Source organism: Amblyomma maculatum, chromosome 4, assembly GCF_055883805.1.
Source record: "Amblyomma maculatum isolate TAMU_Amacu chromosome 4, ASM5588380v1, whole genome shotgun sequence".
Classification (NCBI taxonomy): domain Eukaryota; kingdom Metazoa; phylum Arthropoda; class Arachnida; order Ixodida; family Ixodidae; genus Amblyomma; species Amblyomma maculatum.
The window spans coordinates 90,583,078-90,604,331 of NC_139347.1; the positions used below are offsets into that span (position 1 = coordinate 90,583,078).

Here is a 21,254-nt window from a genome sequence, read left to right on the forward strand (position 1 = left end):
CTGCGCAAGAGCCCGCTTTCGCAAAGACAAGGTCAGGAATATAAGAAAGAAGAGGAAGCAACACATCTCGGTGCAACATTATTGCGGTGTCTAAACTGGTTTAAAATAATTGAGCAACTGACTGAACGAGCAGCGAATTTGACGCTCGTTGAGCAACTGCCTGGATTGTGGTGCTGGCGGAGACTCTCGAGAGTTCCTTGGACTGCCAGATCAAATCAGTCGATATTGTCGACCATAAACCCTGACTGCTCATTGGAGGGTCAAATTCTAAAGTTAAAGCTCAGCTACTTTGGTCATCTGATGAGAAGAGAGGGGTCGCTGGAGAAAGATTTGATGTTGGGAAAGGTAGAGGATCGCCGGAGAAGGGGTAGGCAGCGAACACGATGGTTAGATGGCATCCTCGAGGCGCTGCATGAAGTTATATGATGTTAGGAAGATACTAGTAAGAGACCAGAAACCGTGGCGTGACATAGTCCATAGGGTCACGAAGAGTCGGACACGACTGGACTGAACTGAACTGAGCAACTGCCTAAGAATGAGCAGCGAAATTTGCAGCATACTCAGCGGCAGTAAGCAACAGAACTCAGCAAAGGGAATCATTTAAAAGCACACCTTTAATGCTCATCATTCACAACGACAAAAGAAACAGGGCAAAAGAGGGCATCTTCAAAGTTTCTCAATAGAAAAATAGAACTTCTTCAGCACTCTTAGGTAAACATGCAATTTCCAATGAGGAAAATGAAAATGCTTTATCAAGTCCACACAAAGAGCCTGGATTGCAGGCAATTTTTTTTTTTTCAAGCACAATTTCTTAAATAACTTCTAGAGTGTACATATCAAATTCAGCACATGTATAGCTATGATTCTGTCCAAGCCACAAAAACAATTGAACAGTTAAGCAGGCAGTCTCCAGGAATGGAATTCCATTATCAGGTCTATTTAAGCACAATATTACAGTGCTCCATTGCAGACTTAGTGCAGATGTTACCGGGATCTATAATTGTACAATAACTGCGAAATTCGCCAAAGGCACACCTCTCTGTTTGGATCAAAGGTAAACTGGCATTCCTTTCACACTGTGTAGCGGATCCCCTAAAAACATGAGGAGCAAGTGGCGTTGAGTGAAGTGCTCATTCTGTCACAAGAGCTGACGCCCTGAGCAGAAGCACCAAAGGAAGAGAGAGAGAAAAAGATGGGAAGAAATATAGACTGAATCAAACAGTCCCGGTTATGTTTCTTTTCTTTTTTTTCTTTTTTTTTTTCTTTCATCCAGCCTTAGCTGAATATGGCTTCTGTGGCTTTCTCAAGGTCCCACGAGTATGATGACAGTGCAACACGTGCACGGTGCTGCAAAATAAAATGAAAAAAGAAAGCAATGTTAAACATTATTTGGGAAGGCTAGTATTTTGTCAAGTCACAGCAAGCATGTTTCCACAATGTAAAACCCACTCCACCAACATGGCACCCAAAACTAAAGCATGGTTGTTTTCCAAAGCAAGAACATCAAAAATGATATTTGCTTGCAGTCCGTAAACACTTGCATAAGAAACTTGTGCCATGCACCTCTTAGTTTGAGGCAGCATGTCGAGGCCAAGTAAAACAGAATAGCTAAAAGTTGACACCAATTTCAGAAGCAACAAAGCACATGGAGGAACTGGCAGAAACACTTAAGGCTGCTTACACGTACAAATGTGAAAGCAAAATAATCTTGAGGAATAGATGTCTTGAGTGACATTTTCAAAATGTAGTGAAGTACTTTCAGCTCGTATAGTACCGGTGTGCGTGTGTGACATGCACATGGCCATGCAGCCCTATGCAGAGACCGTGCTATCACCTGAGCGCTGAGTCATGTGGCAGGTGAGGCCGTCTGCTTCTTCCACCACCTTCCGTTGCATTCAGCTCATGCTGTCCGCTAAATCTCTACCCACCGCTGTGGTTCAGTGGTTAGGACACTTTTCTTCAGAGACGTAATTGTTTCAAGGTGAGTTTAATATTGCACCTTTCCTTACCTCAAAACCAATTCATTATCATCATCATAATCCGGACTATACGCACTGCAAGGTGAATGCCTCTCCCATATTTCTCCAATTAGCCTAGTCCTGTGCTAGCTGCATCCAGTTGAACCTTGCGAACTTCTTAACATCATCCGTCCACCTAACTTTCTGTCCACCCCTGCTATGCTTTCCTTCCTTTGGAATCCAATTTGTTACCCTAAGCGACCATCGGTTGTACTCTTTTTGCACCACATGCCATGCCCACGTCCATTTCTTCCCGATTTCCACTAGAATGTCATTAACTCAAATTATTTCTCTGACCCACTTTTCATGCTTCCTATTTCCTAATGTTACACCCAAAATTCTGTGCTCTATAGCCCTCTGCACTGCCCTCAAATTAAGTAAAACCCTTTTCTTTAGCCTCTACGCTCCAGCTCCATAGGCGAGTACAGGTAAAATGCAACTGTTATATACTTTCCTCCTGAGCAATACCGATAAGCTGCTAGTCATAACCTGCGAGTACTGGCCAAATGCACTCCATCGCAAATGTATTCTCCTAGTTATTTCCCTTTCATGATCTGGGCCTGCGGTTACTACCTGTCCTAAGTAGACATATTCATCTACAACTTCCGATGCTTCTCTACCTATTGCAAACTGCTGTTCCTTCCCTAGGCTGTTGAACATTATCTTAGTCTTCTGCATACTGATTTTTAGGCCTACCTTTCCGCTTTTCCTGTCTAGGTAATCAATCATTTTTCGCGATTCATTCCCTGAGTTACCTAGCAAGGCAATGTCATCAGCGAATCGCAGATTACTGAGGTATTCTCCATCCACTCAACTTCTCCCATTCCAAAGTTATGAATACTTCCTCTGAGCAAACTGTGAACAGTACTGGGGAAGATCATGTCTCCTTGCTTAACCCCTTTGTTTATGGAAATTTTGTTTCTTTATGCAGAACAATGCTTGCTATATATGTATATATATATATTTTCCAGCACTTTCACATTTGACTCGTCTACGCCTCGATTTCGTAGTGCCTGCATGAGTGCCGATGTCCCTACTTGTCAAATGTTTTTTCGTTATCAATGAATGCTATGCATAAAGGTCTGGTTATATTTCAAGCATTTTTCTATCCCATGGTTGATGGTATGAATATGATCAATAGTTAAGTGCCCTTTCCTAAAACCTGCTTGATCTTCTGCTTGGTTAGGTCTAAGGTTGTTCTCATTCTGCTAGCGATTACTTTAGTAAATAGTACCTTGTAGTTAACGGATAGTAGGCTGGTTGATCTGTAATTTTTCAAGTCCTTAGCGTCCCCTTTATTATGAATTAAGATGATGTTAGCATTCTTCCATGATTCCAGTACCGTCGACGACGTGAGGCATTGCGCATACAGGGTGGTCAGTTTTCCTAGCACGATATCTCCCCCGTCCTTAAACAAATCTGTAGTTACCTGATCCTTCCCAGCTGCTTTCCCCCTTTTCATAGTTTCTAAAACTTTCTTTTAACCACATCCTTCGTCATTGGTGGAACGTCTGACTGATCTTCACTACTGCCAATCTCATTATTGTCCTTACTTCGGCTACTGTGTAGATCAGTACAGAGCTCGTCGGCCACTTTGACTATCTTGTCCATATTCGTGATGGCATTGCTTGCTTTGTCCTTTAACAAACTAATTATGTCGAAACCAATTACGTTTGCTCAATCTGAAGCTGCTGGCATCACTTCCCTCTGCACTTGAGAGAGTGGCGGACATGGCAAAATGTGGCTAGGATCTTTTTGTACCACAACGCAGTCTACAACTATAGGCTTTGTTTTAATGTAACACATAAGGTTTTCGCCTTAAATAAGAATGGGGGCCACTTAAGTTTAGCATAATGAGCACGATGCAATAAGATTTTTATCAAAGAGTAACAACGGCCACTTAAGGGCCCTCGGCAGACCTCTATTTTGTCAGAAGACACTGGTTTAGTTTCTCCTCCTTTTTTCTTCTTTCTTCTTTTTTCACCACGTGATGTGACACTCCCACATAAAGCCTCCCTTCCGCCAGATTTAACAAACATTCAAGGGTGCCCTAGGGGTAGCATGTCTGACTCGGAACCACAGCTTTGAGGCTTTGATTCCACCACCCGATTACCAAATGTTCTCTAAAGCATACATAATTCATCTTATGTATTATGCATTATAACAAAGTTCAGGACATATTAATTTACCTAATGTTTTGAAAGCTCTACCAGTGATGTCACGCTTGTCGGCCATTTTCCTGTCACAGCGACAGCCACGCTGCATTTTACACTCAGTAGAACTTTTACTGACGTTCAGATTTCTTTTCAGACATTCCATTCCAAGAGCTCTAATAAGCAGGTATATGATTACAAGCAAAAGCCTAGAGAAGTGATGGCCAAATTGCATGACAGTGCAAATCGATGGGGCTCATCTGACCGGTGCTGTGACTCTAAGCAGCACTTATTTTGTTATTTTTCCTCCTCATGGCTTCCCTAACAATTCAGCGATAGTGGTGCAACAGCCGCTACCACTCTTTCCCAGAGAATGCACTGCCAGTGATGTAACATGCACAACCTGATGCCAAATGACAGATGAAGTAGCTCCTTCATCAGCACCCATGCTCACTCCGTCAATGCAAGCAAAGCAGCAGGATAGTATACGATAAACTCCGTGGGTCCCGATGGTTGGTGCATGATGCCATTTAAATAGAATGCATAGAGCAGGGCGGAAGATTTAAGGCGGCACCTCCTTTTTTCACAATCCATTTTTCAGATGGAACTGAATGCTGGAATGCTCCCTCAATGTGGTAGTGGTGTACTTGCTGATGTGTATATTTGCTTGAGAGAAATAAATGCTCCTTCGAGTAGGCAACTCCTGCTTGTCCTCTCTCGCCCAAGCCCGCCATCATGGCAACTTACTGCACCGCAGATCAAGGGTCACAGCTCTAATTCTTAAGGTTGACATGCCTCATCTTAATAGGCTGACAACATAGTTTCAGTTTCGCAGTAACGAGCTTCACGCCGTCTGCACCAGCTCGCGGCAGCGATGGTAGTGAGCATATTACTTGCTTCCACCATGGTTCTTCCATAGCTCCCAAAATGTGCGCTCGTCTAGTGTCATTCAGAGTGTTGTACGATAAAGCTTCACATGCGACCCAGGCTGCTCGTGAAGGATCTGCACTGCGGCTACGGCGTCGAACCGTGAAGGATTAGTGCCAGCAAGGAGTCAGGGTCGCTGGCAGACTGCCAAGTTTCCCCGCCACACATTCTATCCCCGTCGAGTTTTCAGGATGCTTCATCGCACTAACCGTGCAGCAAAGGGTCATCAAAATGTGATGGTTTAGCGTAACGGCAAAGAAAGAACTAGCATGAAAGAGGGAAAACTATGCACAGGTGTTAAAATGATATGAAGGCATCCAAAATACAAGACCATTAAGTGCAAATTAGTATCCAAAAAGGCAGGCCTGGCCAATGAACACGTCCGATGCCAATGGTGGAACTGCATGAATTTGAGCACCGACGCGAACTATGCTGCTGGGCTGCGTTTCAGCAATGGAAGCCTTTCTACTATCATCGCACCTGCCATACAGCCCATGTCTATTACTGTGCAGGCACCACTGCTCCATGCAATTCAGGTTTGTGGAGGTCTGTTTTGACCATTGGTGGCTTTGTGGATAATAACTACCTCGATGTGACCCCCTGTCTGAATTACCCAGTACACCCCTGATCGTGTCCGAGTTAACTAGCGTTCAAAGCCATCAACTTACATGCGCGTCGGCCAGAACTGGGCTCCTAGCGTGACTTAGCGAAATTATCGAGATCAAACAAATCATTTTATTGTAACTACTTTAAGTGAGCTTTCATCATTCGCATGATACACCAATCAGAGCTTTCTCTCACTCTTGCTATGCCTAAATTGCACACCATATTATATTGCAGGCCATAATTACATGTGAACTTTTGTAGTTTTTTTTTTTTGTGGCACTTTTGACAAACCCAAGCTGAAGTAAATTCTCCACCAATAGCCACCAAGATTTTTGATTGCTGCAACAGGCACAAACAGAAATGTACAATGACTAACTCGATTAGAAGAAAGATGTTCCTTGCATAATTTTGGTTTTATTCGACACACCATTCTTCTGCAGTGCTGCTGAGTGAGCTTTGCTTTTACTCTACTGTACCCGCATCAACTCTGTTAAGCAACACTCAAGACTGCTCATACCACAGTAACAAAGCAGCAATCTAATTTTTGCGCTGCTCGATAAGAAAGCAAATAAATAGTACCAAGCAAAGGCACGAAACCAACCTCTTCAACTCCCATGTCCAGGAGCCTCTTGATCTTCGCGTCGAAGTCAGGGAAGTGCTTTGGACCTGAAAAATTCGAAACGGGAACACAGCAAGTGGCTGTAGTCACCTTTTTGGGCAACTTGCAAGTTCTATGCTCACCGAGCTGCATGCGACCACCGTACCAGATGACTAACAGATGGAAACTGGCAGCATCATTAAGACACTATGAAAGCATAATAAGAACACCTTGGCTTCAGAACATCACATTACAGTTACTGTCAGAAAAAGACGGTAAAGCACTTGTTGACAAAAACACATCTGTTCTGCCACAACGTTAATTTAGGTGAAATAGAACATTCAACCTTTTCTTCAATATTTCGAAGCCCTTAGAACAGAAAGAATTTTATCTATGCTCCATGACAACACAATGTATGAATTGCAAACACCTGTTAAGACAAGCTGTGGCAATGCCCGACTTGCTTTTTGGAAAAGGGGCACCACCACAAACTGAAAGAATATAGATCCAAAACGTCTGGAGATTACCATTTTTGCCTCAAAAAATTTTTGTAGGAATAGCAGTTATGAAAATAAGCTCAAATAGCCAGAGTGCAGCTAACCAATCACAAGCCATTGTATACCAGCAGTTTCAGTCAGCACCTACACGACACCAAATTCAGGCTACTGCTCCACCAGTGATCATGTGGGCAGTGAAATCTGTGATGCAAGGAATTTGCCTGTTAATGCCTCCACCGTGCACAGTCATTGCATGCTCAGAGGCAGTATTTTAGGCTCCGCGTCAACAACGTTCGCTGACAGACACTGAGACATCACTATACTATTTTTTTTTCTTTGTCCTGCCTAAATTTGCATCATTCAGTCTCAGTGTCTTTGCAGGTGAAAACGTCAATGGTGCTCACTAGGCAACAGTTAAAGTTATAGTGACCCCCTCACGCACATCAGAAAATAAGCAATGAGAAATTGACAATAATGATAGTTTTTGCATAACACAACCAAAGCAGTGAATAAGACTGCGGCACTATCGGGAAATAATTACGGACTGGGACACGTCCCCCTATGTATGCACCTTAAGGGAGCAGACTCTCTCTAGCCGTAGCCACTACTTTCTGCGAAATTCTAGAAGGCACTTCTTTGTTGCCACAATGTAGGAGTACATACAAAAAGCTGCAATACTAATTAACAGGCAGTGCTCAACTTTCGTCCTCGAGCAATATGCGCATTACTTCAAGAGTCACTGTGGCAATGTGGATAGTGTAATTGTGCTGGCAGGAAGAAAGAAGCAGAAATTGGAAGAATGCGGATGGAGAACACTCAAGGAGCCTTGCTCATAGCGCATAGTTTGTTTTGTGCTCGGGGATCAGCAAACTCTAATCAGCCTAGGGAACTGGCCGCAAAACTAGCACTGCAGCGAACCTCCACTGCTCAGCGCCACCATCTCTGCAGTTCCATCTTCGCACTAAATCCGGAGTCACAGTACCACAAACGAGTGTCAAGGGCCCTCTGCCTGAACTGATCATGCAGAGAAATCTCACCCTCCTACAATCCCCTTTCCCCAGTTGGTGTACCGGACCTGCAGGCTGCATGCGCAAGACCCCTCGTTACATGCTGCTGACAAGGCAAACTGCCACTAAAACAACATGCTACAGTCTGCAAAAATGCTTTCACGACTTCAATCTCCTTTCTAGCGCACATGTCTGAACGAAATAAATAACTTCTCTGAGTCATCTAGTGAATTTACAAAAGGATTTGAAGGCCCCCCATTTTTCTGGGTGGTGAATGTCAATTTGTACCCCTATGTTTTTACGTCTTTATCAGTCAAGTCCAAATCTTCACCGTCAATTGTCGCCGTCATCTACAAAAAGAATTTGATACCTCGATTTCTCAAAATCTAAAATTTACGTCGTGTTGCTTGTGTTTTCCGCTGCTCCTGCTTTCTCAGTAATTATAAGGCCTAACCAATCCACTTATGTGACTTTGGTTGGTAGCACATGAGAAGTTAAACGAACCACACTAGCTGCACTGGGCAAAAAGCACTGCTTTTTTGGTAGCAAAAGCCTCTCATCTGAATGGGTGTGGGTGTCATTTCTGCAATCCGAAACTTAATTTTCCGTCAAAGGCTGCCCAAGACAGTCCGATGTGCAAGATATAAACTTGAGCACCCACTATTTCCCAAGTGGTACAAGTTTCAATTCTGGGGTAATAGGTGTCCCATGCACCTTAATTTACCTGCATTACGATGCCAGCTAATCTTGCTAGAAGGCATCCCCATGCTAGCTTCACTTAGCACCTTTTCCCTAGACTTCCTTTTGTAAATATAAAGAAAAGAAATCAAATGAAAATACCGAGAAAGTAAATTATATTTGGGACCCCTTAGGTCTCTGGGACAGTTTTTTGTTTTCTTACAATCACTTCATCACACTCATTACCATCCTCCTGAGCAAACCTTGCTCACCTCTGTTAGACCTTGATAGATATGTATGGTACATGCATACAGGCTTGGGTACATATATTTCAAAAACATATGCATACAAATCACAATGGCCATTAACGCACAACAATCTTGTAACAGGAAATTGTTGCCTTGATGCCACTGCCGCTAAGGATGACTGAGCTCGATGCGACCAGGCCATAAGGTGAACCCCCCCAGGACGAAGTTTCATTCTGCCAAGAGCCCAACTAGCTTCTGCTCCTTCATCACTGCCCAAGTGCAACAAGCATGGCTGCCACAAAGCAACACCACACAGTGATGCCAGTAAAACGTCCCTTCAGTACCTTTCCTCCTTTGACATCGCAAAATAGAAATAGCAAGCATCATTCTCCTGTAGTTAGAAAGCTAGCCATTGTGCTTACAAACTTCATAGCTTAATGCTCCGCAAACCCCCTGAATTTATCTGTTCAAAATGGCACGAATGAGCCCCTGAACACAATCATGGAGCACACGAGAGTAGAGGCGTGTCCAGCTGCTGAGCATACCCCCAGCGTAGACCTGGGCCCAATGCTGAGCAGTCAGCTTGAACATCTCGGGGTTCTCCTTGAACTGGCGAGCCACTACGGCATCCTGGGGATCGTCTGGCTCCGCCGCAGCCAGCAGCGCCTGCAGTGACAGCAGCACTGTCCGAAGGGTCATCGCGGCTGCCCTGAACGAACAGAGAGACACAAAGAAGGCATCATTACACCTGGCCCTCTCACAAGGCCACCTGCCACAACTGTGAGGCAAAGTGAGCAGTTTGATCAGAATGGGAGGAACGGTCCCTTTTGTGCCCAATTTGCTGGTGCAAAAATAACTTGTTTTGGGTTGTCAGTAAGCCTTGATTCTTGGTTTCAACGAACACTGGCTTCTCTGCTATACCGCAAAAAGAAAAAAGTTATTGTGCTCCCAAAACAAGCCTCAAGGCAGCAGACACAAAACAGAAATCACAGCAGGAATCCCTATGTGCTCCTTTACAACAATGCCACTGCCAAAAAAAGAAAAGACAAAAGATCCCTGAATTTTTGAAGAGCCTTTTACCCACACTGCTGCAGTGGCAAATCATGATGCTTGTCAAGAAAGGCACATACACTGGCACTGCTATGCACAGCAGTATAACTGAATTACACAAGCAAAAGCCTTTGAAGCAAAGCAGTAAATAAAAAAATAATAACAAGAAACATATACAGAGTTAGTTGCTACTGTAACTGAAGGTTGTCCAAAATGAGGCATTAAGTTTTCTATAAAATCTAGGCAGTGATGATGAGCTGATAAAAAGGAACTGTGCTTTGTTTCAGAAGCATTCTTCCTACTCCAACAAAAATGTTTCGAAAGTGCCTTTCCAGAGCACAACTTCTGCACAGGCAGATACAAGGTGACCTGACTATGCACTCGTTGCAATAAGTGTGGTAGCCCAGGTACTGCAATAGTACTGCAATACTGCACTATACAGTATTTACCGCAGACCTTAAAAGAATTTGCAAATGAGAGCCAGCAGCATAGTGGCAGCTTGGCGTTTTGAACAAAAGAGCCTAAACATCTGCCTTTTTTTTTTGCTGTCGAAGCTGCCGAAAATAAGTGACCACCTCCGTCCCACCAACAGATGCTATCACTGCCCTCCTGGTGAAGTCCTTCTGCATCTCTCTCACAGAGAACTAAAAGAAGGCAAAAAAAAAAAAAAAACACAACACACAGTAAAACAAAACAAAACTGGCATCAATTTGTTTGCATCCAACAATGTCACAAGCTATCACTGCCAGTGCAAATAATTGCCTATGCTGTAAGTGCAAGAGGAAGCATTTTCCCATGATGAAACAAAGGGGAGTCATCTAAACCTGCCACTGGTGCATACACTTGGTCTAGCGAGACTGAAGTCCTCTAAGTGGGCTGAAACATCAGTGTACAGGTGACAACAAAGTCACAGACACTCAAAAAAATGGTACATTCTAGTCTGTTTGTTCCAGAAGCTAGAAGCATATGGTTTGACGTGTTCCTCATGAACTGAGTGAACACACAAACTGTCCAAAGGCGGAGAGCGAACCTCTTGAGTGCAGAAAGAGCTCTGCAGCTCCAAAAATTAACTCTAGCAGCTCTTACAAGCATTCCATTGGGTGGCTCATTTGCAGAAAGCACTCCAGAGATTGGAGAACCCAAGAATTAAAGCAAAAGTAATTTGTGCTTGTGAAGAGTGAAAAAAAGTGGAGTGCAATACTGTCATCAAATCGAAAATATTGTTACTTAGCTGTATTTGCTGTTCGTGATGAGGATGAAGAAGTGCAACAGACTCGGAGAAGACGACGACGCTGAGTGTTGTAAAATCGGTGCCCTCATCAACGTTATTGTGCGGACAGCTTTGGGACTGTAAATCTTCCACGTAACATCTCTTGGTGGAGGTGAATCTATTCGATCCCCTGTCACAAGCTGGATCTCTGCAGCGGCCGCCACATCGGAACCACCACGATGACTACCGACGCCTTTACCTCTACAGCCGCCGCACCCGCTGTTGTAATGGCCCACCCCTGTGACCCCGGAACCTTCTGCGGGACCGACGACGTCGACGTAGACGACTGGCTAGCCCTATACGAGCGCGTGAGCAAGCACAACAGGTGGGATGCCACACTCATGCTCGCGAATGTAATATTTTACTTGGCTGGGACCGCGCGGGTGTGGTTTGAAACCCATGAAGACGAGCTAACATCTTGGGATATTTGCAAACAGAAGCTGCACGACCTATTCGGAAAGCCTATTGGCCGCCACATTGCCGCCAAAAAAGCGCTCGCCTCTCGCGCCCAAACGTCTACGGAGTCTTATCTCACATCCAAGACATCCTGTCTCTATGCCGCAAAGTTGACCAAGGCATGCCTGAGGAGGATAAAGTCGGCCATATAGTAAAAGACATTGCCGACGATGCCTTCAACCTCCTGTTGTGCAGGGATTGCTCCACCGTGGACTCTGTGCTACAGGTGTGCCGACGTTTCGAGCAGGCGAAACAGAGGCGCATATCTCACCGTTTTGACCGGCTGCCGAACACGGCTGCTAGCTCCTCCTGTATTGATATCCCGACTCCTCGACCGCCTGCTAATGACAGCACTTTGACACGCATTGTCCGCCAAGAGCTTGAGGCAATGACTCCCGCGGCCTCGCTGTCGCATACACCCGACAACGCCCTGGCTACCATATCACTTATTAAGGCTGTTGTTCGCCAAGAGGTTGCAAATATGGGCCTCCCTTCTACCAGCACCACCGACACCACGGATTCAGGACCTGCCCCTCCAGTAATTGCTGCCACCTCAACAAACGCCGGTTTCTCGCCCCGATATCGTTACCGCAACCCAAATGAATGGCGTACCCACGACAACCGTCCCATCTGTTTTACTTGTTCTCACGTTGACCACATTTCCCGCCACTGCCGTAGTCGCTGGTACAAGCCATCTAGTCAGTACACCTACGTCGACCGCCGCGGAGACTATGCCTCTCGCTATTCCCCACCTCGCCCCGACCAGACCCTTGCTGACCCCGGTTCCACTGTCCGTGCTGCCAACCGTTCACCATCCCCGCAAGCACGACGTTCGCGTTCTCCTCTTCCTCGCCGCAGTTCGCCACCGTCATATTCTGGCCACGTACCGGAAAACTAGCCAATGCAGCTCCCGGAGGTGACGCTGCATTTATGACCCGGACCGAAAAACCTCTGTTGACCCCAGCCCTACAAAATAACCGTATCGACGTCCTTGTGGATGGAGTTCCCGTTTCTGCTCTAATTGATACAGGCGCCCAACTGTCCGTTCTCAGCTCCTCATTTCGCCGTTGCCTAGTCCTTACGCCAGCCGTCTCGTCCACAGTTCGCGTCGGCAATGGCAGCCCTGCTGCTGTGGTTGGCATGTGTACGGCACGAGTTACAATTGCTGACCATCATGCCCCAGTGTTGTTCACTGTCCTACATGAATGCCCCCACGACATTATCCTTGGCATTGACTTCTTAACAGCCCACCCTGCCCTTATTGACTGCTCTAGCGGCCTACTTCGCTTGGACCTTCCACTCTGCTCTCAAGACCCCTCCTGCTCACCCCGCCTTCGATCAGCACAATTTAGCCGCCTTCCTCCTGAAACTGCCGTTTACATCCCTATGTCGCCATTTCCACCCGTCCCAGATGGCGATTATCTCGCTTGTCCCATTACTGATGTCATGCTGCAGCGGCACGTCACCCTTCATCTAATTGTACACATCTCCCAGAACCGCACCACTCTCCCTGTCCTTAACTTCAGCTTTTCAACTCAAGTTCTGCCCGAGGGAATTTCATTAGCTGCGCTGTCCCCGATTACCGATTGTGCCTTTTCAGCTCTGTCTACAGATCATACAACTGCCGTCCCTGCCAACAACCCCCCTCGTCGTCCACATCGCGCCCTGATCTGCTTAACGGCATGATTGCAGCTGATCTGCAACCTGAATTCGCCGCTGAGTTACACAAACTTTTCTTTACCTACAGTGACCTTTTCGACTTCGGTACCCGCCCATTGGGTCAAATGACAGTTGTCACCCACCGCATTGACATCGGTGACGCCAGTCCTATTCACAGGCGGCCCTATCGCGTTTCGCTTGCCGAGCGACGCGTCATTCAAACGGAGGTCGAAAAGATGTTAGCGAACGACATAATCGAGCCTTCCAGTAGCCCCTGGGCATCCCCTGTCGTGTTGGTCAAGAAGAAGGATAACAGTTGGAGATTCCGCATTGACTACCGTCATTTGAATAAGATAACCAAAAAAGATGTATATCCTCTTCCGCGCATCGACGACGCGCTTGATAGTTTGCACGGAGCCAGCTACTTTTCATCCATCGACCTTCGTTCCGGCTACTGGCAGATTTCTGTCGACGAGAGAGACCGTGAAAAAACAGCGTTCATCACCCCTGACTGCCTTTATCAATTCAAAGTCATGGCTTTTGGCCTATGTAACGCCCCTGCAACTTTCGAACGGATGATGGACTCATTGCTGCGCGGCTTCAAGTGGACGACTTGTCTTTGTTATTTAGACGACTTCATTGTTTTCTCATCCACTTTTGACAGCCACCTCTCTCGCCTTTCTACCATTCTCGAGCTATTCCGCCGCGCCGGCCTTCAACTCAACTCAAAGAAATGTAGTTTCAGCCATCGGGAAATCAAAGTGCTTGGTCACTTGGTTAATGCTTCCGGTGTTCAGCCTGACCCTGACAAGATGCGTAATACAATATACTTAAACAATATAATTAAAAAAAAAGGACATAGTATCAGAAAGAGAAAAGCATTGCCAGCACTTATTTCTCTCAATAAAAGTGCAGGTCTCCTAAATGCGAAAGGGAATAACAAGTTTGCACAAAATGACAGATTTTGTATTTCCCCACTGAAGTTGAAAGCGATTTTTGGTATGGTTTGGTTAATGGGGTTTAAGGTCCCAAAACATATCAGGCAATGAGAGACACCATAGTGAAGGTCTTCAGAAATTTCATCCACCTGAGGTATTTCAACCTGCACTGACAACACACAGCACACGAGCGCCTTGCTTTTCACCTTCATTGAAAAGTGGCCGCTGCATTGAATTGGTTCACAGGAAAGGCGCAGTATCTCACACTTGTTCTGTGGACACCTAAACCACACCATAAGGGAAGGGAGGAAGGTGGGAAAGGGGTGCCATAGTGGAGGGCTCTGGAGTAATTTCGGCCACCTGGGGATCTTTAAGCTGCACCGACATCGCACAGCCCATGGACTCTACTCTGTTTCGTCTCCATCGAAACGCAGCTGCCGGCAGTTGGGATCGAGCCTGGATACTCCGGCACAGTAGTCGGGCATCTTACCACTGCACCATCGCGTTGGGGCAAGCTCACGATTTTTGGACGCTGTGAAGCTTCAGCAGTAAATGCTGACGACAACAATGAAACCGGTTAATTTCCTTGACATGGTGGTACTAACGCTCAATCGTTAAATGTGTGCTAATCATATGCACTATAGAGTAATCATTAGCTGAATGCTCAAACTTCATTCTCTTTCACACTCGAAGGACATGCACATGAGAGTACTGCAGAGTGACCCAGGACAGGCAAAACTACAGCTAAACCCAGATATATCAAAAGGGGAGGGGGTCACAAAATAGTTGACATATGTTCTTCTTATTTGTAAATTAGAAGTACATTATGCATTCATAGTGCACAAGCACAGTGGACTAGCACCAGTAAATGAGACAAAGGCCTCACCATTGGTCCTTGAGAATATCCAGGCAAATAGCGCCTGTCACTGAGCTGATGTTTGGGTGCCAAATCTTTGTGATGAAGCGAACCTGCATCAGAGAAAGACAGAGGAGTTCTTCACCAAAACCTCAAGCCATCGCAAACGCAAGTACACTACCTCATGCTAAGCTGCAGCCCCACAACTCCGCCAATGACCCTGACACCCAATCACACATGAAGATAACTAAAATACAGTATCGTGGGCATACTGCAGCATCGAAGCCAGACTGTTTCCAATGCCACAAGCAATACTATTAAGAAATTTAAGCATGGTAAAAGTAGTTGCCTGTGTAATACAGTGGCTGCATGCATGGCACCAAGCAATGGGACCGAACAATGCTATCCACTCATACAGTAAATACCCTCCAAATGTTGTGAGATATTGCCAGAAATTAACAAATCTGATGTGAGATATGAGCATTTGATAGCACTCAAAGCATGTCTACGCTGGCACCACATACATCTCTCCACGACAACAAATACTCATATAGCAGCACTTAATTGAAGTGAGCCTGCACTGCGTATAAGTGAAGATGTAATAATGATGATAACCAGATCTCACGTGTTAAAAGTATGTTTTTTTTTTACCCATGCAGTTAAAACAGATGAAGATAAATGCACACAGCAAAATGTAAGTTATTTACTAGTATATGCTTTATACTACTATAACCTCAATCTCACTGCAACTTGTTACTGATTATCAGGGGACAATAAACCGTCACTCAGGTGCCCATGGAGGGAGAACCATTTCTGCCTCCGTGTGGATGCACCACTATTTTCACTTTTGCGTCCGCAGGCAACACTTATGACCATTTCCAGCATGAAAATGAAGCCTCAGTGCTGTGGAAGTGGTCAAATGATAAGATATGCAACAACTTCCTCAATACTTCCACTGCTGCAAAAAAATGATTACAAAACAGAAGAACCAAGCAGATCTAAAAACACATGACCTCTAAACAGTACTACTGGAGCCCCAACCACACCAGAGCGTGGAAAGTTGGTCGCCCACTCTCTAGCACTAGGCACAAGTGGCTATGCTAACACTGCTTGTTTAGATACTTTCGGGTGTTTCTGACAAGACTTGAGCAAACAATGAGCATGCACCAGTACTCCATCACCTCACAGCAAGCAATTATTACAAGTGAAAAAAACATGTTTTGAAGTCTGCCGCACTTTGGATGTTGATAATGTGATTCCTATAGAATGCGAATGTGCAAAAAAAAAAAAATGCCTTTTTTTTGGGTCGCTACAACTCTACTTGCACAAGTTTCTAGAGCAGTTCAAGAAATGGCACTAACACAGTGCCAATGCGCAGACTACCGAAGAACTGTAATCAACACTTTTTGCTGTACTTTTTTAAACTAAATGAAGGCTTTTATCTCCATAGGTTTAACAAAAAATGACACTGTTCGTCAAATGAATGTTACCGTCACTGGACTCTGTGCACACAAGATAACGAGAAACCACTCCTGATTGAGATTAATTAGATAAAACCTGCTAATTATATTTTGAATTATCCACACTATGCTACATGTTACAAGCATTGTCTTGAAAACTGTATGATTCAAGAGTAGCACAATTTGCACAATTGTATAAAGTGCAATAAGTCCTGAAATATTCATCAATTCATTTCACAGCTACATGTTACAAGCATAGTCTTGAAAACTGTATGATTTAAGAGTAGCACAATTTGCACAATTGTATAAAGTGCAATAAGTCCTGAAATATTCATCAATTCATTTCACATTTTTTTCACCATGAACCCAGTTCTGGTACACACTGAACGGCCAGTTTCAAAATGAGGTAAAAAAAAGCAGCGAAATGAGTGATGGAAATCTCAAGCCCTATTGTACTGTAGGAAGTTCTGCAAATTAGATCAGTCTTAAATCTATAGTCTTCAAGGCTGTGACTATGACATGTAGCATAAAGCAAATATACTTAAGATGTAACAAATTTTCAGCTATTTAGTCGCATCAATGAGACTGCTATCTTGTGCCTGCTGTGCAATACTATTTTTTTATTAAGCTGTAACAATTTTAAAAATCCCCCTGGGAATAGCTCGCATGCTCATGAGGAACGTTACACATCAGTAACACCTACCACTATGCTACAAAATGTGCGATGATAGAATTTTACAACAGCTTTAGTTTGGTTTGCAAGGCTGAAAGTCACAAAGCAACGCGGGCTATTTTGCCACCTTGTGTTCTTTAATGTGCACTGACACTGCATGGTACACTGGCACCATGCTTTGCCTCCTTGGAAACAGACCCAGAAATGAACCTGGCTCCCCTGGCTCATAATTGTGTTACAGCATTGAATCTTTGAAACACTGAAAAACTCACGCTGCCATATTCGCGCTATCCAGGTCATACAGGCCAATAAACTTGTGACAACTGGAAGCAGCTCAGTTACATTCCGAGCAGCTCTGTCTTACTATTCCCAACAACGCAGTGCAGCGTCTCACAGACATCGATTTCAACACACTTAGAAGTTAGAGCTAGGCCAGCTCTGCATATTTCACACTTAAAATCGGCAATTGTCACTACTGCTCATCAGTTTTTTTCTTTTAAACAGTCCTTGCAGATACAAAATACATTCTGCAGAGATATATGTCCCCAATGTTTTTGATTTTATGTAACTGAAGTAACTTAACACTTTACGAAGTCATGCTTTCATGTTCTTCAGTTTGACACTATGCCACAACATTATTTACTGGCCCATGTCAACATGCTGCTGCTATAGCCAGCTAACCTTCGGTGGGTTGAATGGGTACGTCTCTGGCACGTGGATCTCTAAGACGAAAGTGCCTCCTTCATAGGGTGTGTCTGGCGGGCCGGCTATCTCACCACGCAGCTCCGTGTAGTTGTCATTCACCAGTTCTACTTTGATGGCACACTTGGCAACCTGCAAAATCACCACAAGTGTTCATATGGTTGCAAAAAAACACCAAACACCAAACAACAAGCTAGAAACAAAAGAAAAAAAACATCAAAATCTCTAGAGAAACAGGCAGGTGTAAAAATTTTCACAATATTGTCAGATCATTTATAACTAAACACTTACAATGACTTGTACAATGATCGAAACAAACAAGTACTGCATAAAAATTAGACGGTCTCTTAAGAAGAGAATGGCCAAAGCCTACTCTTCCTCTCCTATCATTTGCTTCTCATCATTTGCCTCTTATCAGTGTTTGTTGCAGTGCTACATATAATTATAATTGGTTTACATTAAAGGAAAGGCGCAGAATCTTTCGCACTTTCTCCAGCAAGTGTGAGGCTGGCTGGTACATCATCACTCCTGTCCCATTGCATTCCTGGGCGCGCATTCAAGTGGGGGATTGCAGATGGCAGAAACGCTAGACAAGAACACAGCTCGCGGAATATGACAGATCTCACGCACAGATTCGCGCACAAATTTTGCGCACAACTCTCGCAAATGGGATTTCATTCCATGAGCCTTAAAAATTCTTTCTGTAAACTAAAAGGATTAGCAAAAATAAATAAAATGAATAAAAGAAAAATCAATCATGTGCAAACTATCACCAATTAAATGTTAACACCTGTACGCACTAGTATATCAGCTACTATCTCAGAGTGCAGGGCCACAAATAATAGAGAAATATCTACAAATGTTTGGCACTCACTATACAAGAACACCTTTATTTATAATCAACATAGGGAATGAAATAAATAGGAACTAGTAATATTACATACTGACATCTGGAAAAGCACATGGCGTCCTGTTGCAGAAGAAATTAGAATGAAAGTAAAATGGAAACGTCAGAGTATCTGCACACTGTGATATGTGTGATATATTTGCACGCTGTGATATGTATGATATAACTGCACTATATTCACTACACCTTTGATGTGGCAAAACGCGCGTTACACACCGCGCAACGGTTCTCGCATTAAATCCAATGCAATGGGATATGGGCCAGTCAGCATAAGCTGATAGTCATAGCCTCTTTTTCATTTGTATCTCCAGCAATAATAGCCCTGGCCAGCATATAATGTAAATGAATTCAAGAATATGCAGCAAGCAGTTAGCAGCATCAAGAGAAAATTTTTCAGGCCACCTCACAAGAAAACCTGCCTCTCACTTTACCATGAGATTCCAAGTAAGATTTGTTGTCACAAACATGTCACACAAATTAGCAGGAAGGTTTTGGTTGGTTTGTGGGGTTTAACGTCCCAAAGCGACTCAGGCTATCAGAGACGCCATAGTGGAAGACTCCGGAAATTTCGACCACCTGGAGTTCTTTACCATGCACTGACATCGCACAGCACACGGGCACCTTGCTTTCTGCCTCCATCGAAAAGCGGTCGTTGAGGCCGGGATTCGATCCCGCACCCTTGAGAACAGTAGTCGAGCGCCGTAACAACTGCGCCACCCGAGCGGGGTTAACAGGAAGGTATGGAAGGTTTAGTACAGGGGGTTTAACATCCCAAAGCGAATGAGGCAATGAAAGACGTCACAGTGGGGGGCTTCGGGTATTCCGTCCCCCAATGGTTCTTTAATGTGCACCGATATTGAGCAGTACACAAGCACCTTGCTTTTCGCCTCCATCGAAAAGCACCCATCATGGTTGAAATTCGATCTCGCATGGAAAGATATGGTATATTGCAATGGATGTTTTCAGAATGCTGTGGTTAGGTGATTGCACACTACACAGATATGTTATCAATGTAATGCAAGCTTTCAAGACTTTAGTATGTAATCATCAGGTGCCTTAATTTTATTTTAATGCCCACTGCTTAAACTAATTAAATAAAGAATCATGCTGCGAAGTCAGTGCATGTCACGCCTGCCCTGTCTATATTCCTGTATGCTGCCTGTTTTAGCACTACACCCTTTCAAGTCAACAGGCCTCGAGTAGGAATGGCCTTGACAGACCCAATGGCAACAACACCAGCAAAAACAAGAGATGGTACTGAATCTCCACTTCCCTTGAAGATTTTGATGTAGTACCTAAAGTAAAATCACCCATGCCAACATTATTTTTGTTTACGGTGCGAGCTCATGGAAATACAAATAAAAAAAACTGCAACTTGGCGCTGATTAATCATTGTAACGACGTGAAGAGTGGGGCCAACAAAAACAAGGCATCCGTTTCGCCTGCTAATTCCGCCGTCCTTGACGTTGGTTGTAATTTACAAAGGGGCAGTGCCCTAGCAAGAAGCGGCTGGCTATCCGCAGCGTTAAACCACGGGCGCACGTGGAAAAACCCGGTCAAACTGGACATCAATCGCGAGATATCGAATTTGCGATGTTAGTGTGCTACAGTTGAAGCGCAAACGTTGGTAGGTGCACTTCAACACGAGAAATGTACCGCCGGCGGGCAGAAGGCTCGGCCGACTGGGAAGGCGACCTTGGGATTTAGGCAAGCTGGCTTCTCCGCGGTTACCGCACGGCGAACTCACGTGCGGAAATCAGCACATGCCTTCACAGCGCGCCGCGCAGACCGCCTCGCGAGACTTCGTGGGGCTAGTTTCGATACTCCGACTGAAATTAAGCGAAGCGTGTCAGAAGGGCATCAACAGTAATTAGCTCCCAACGGCCAAGGGCCCCGAATACAAAGGAATATGAGCTTCCTCAATGAGTTACGGGAGATATTTCGCAGCTCAGAACACCTCCACAACGCCGGTGAACCGGCGCCTCGTGGCTTTCATTGAATGACATGGCAAAACTCGCGCCTACCGCAACCGCACCGCACCGCGGAGATTCGCTCCCAACACACTATAAGAGCGCGCACAGGTAGAAACTGCGCTTTCTCCACGTAACGCACCAAGGTAAAATAACAAGCAGGACCTCGAAGCCTTGCTATGCCTCGAGAATAAATCCCATAGTATAGCGTTATATCTAAGCAATATGCAACGCCTTCCACGATATCTCACGATACACACTCGGCTAATGCTGAGGAATAGGGGAGTAACAACGTTCAGATAAAAAATGCCAGGAGCTTCGAAAATGCATCCCCAACGCTCGGCATCTATACCAGCGCGGCTGCTCACCTCTTCGCTTTTGACGACTTCCTTAAATTCCCTTTTTATTCTCTGCACGGCGATGTTAGCCATCGTATCGTAGAATCCATATATCCATATATGTTTTATAGAGCTGAAAACTTCAAAGGTATGAAGCAACTCAGCTGGATCGGCTGGGAGCTGGGTTGACGGCCTTCGCCGACGGCCATTACAAAAACCAGAGACGGATATCGCGGATACAAG

General features: G+C 44.8%; 1 protein-coding gene across 1 annotated transcript; it reads right to left on the reverse strand.

The window, feature by feature from the left end:
• Window positions 1-596: 596 nt before the first annotated feature.
• On the reverse strand, window positions 597-21,119 carry Ubc4 (ubiquitin conjugating enzyme 4). Its single transcript, XM_084602155.1, has 6 exons — window positions 21,042-21,119; window positions 17,776-17,928; window positions 14,992-15,074; window positions 9,278-9,441; window positions 6,306-6,370; window positions 597-1,347 (listed from the first exon to the last, which is right to left on the reverse strand). The coding sequence occupies exons 1-6, from the start codon at window positions 21,102-21,104 to the stop codon at window positions 1,276-1,278; spliced, it is 600 nt and encodes a 199-aa protein (XP_084458281.1). The 5' UTR covers window positions 21,105-21,119; the 3' UTR covers window positions 597-1,275.
• Between the last annotated feature and the right edge of the window lie 135 nt (window positions 21,120-21,254).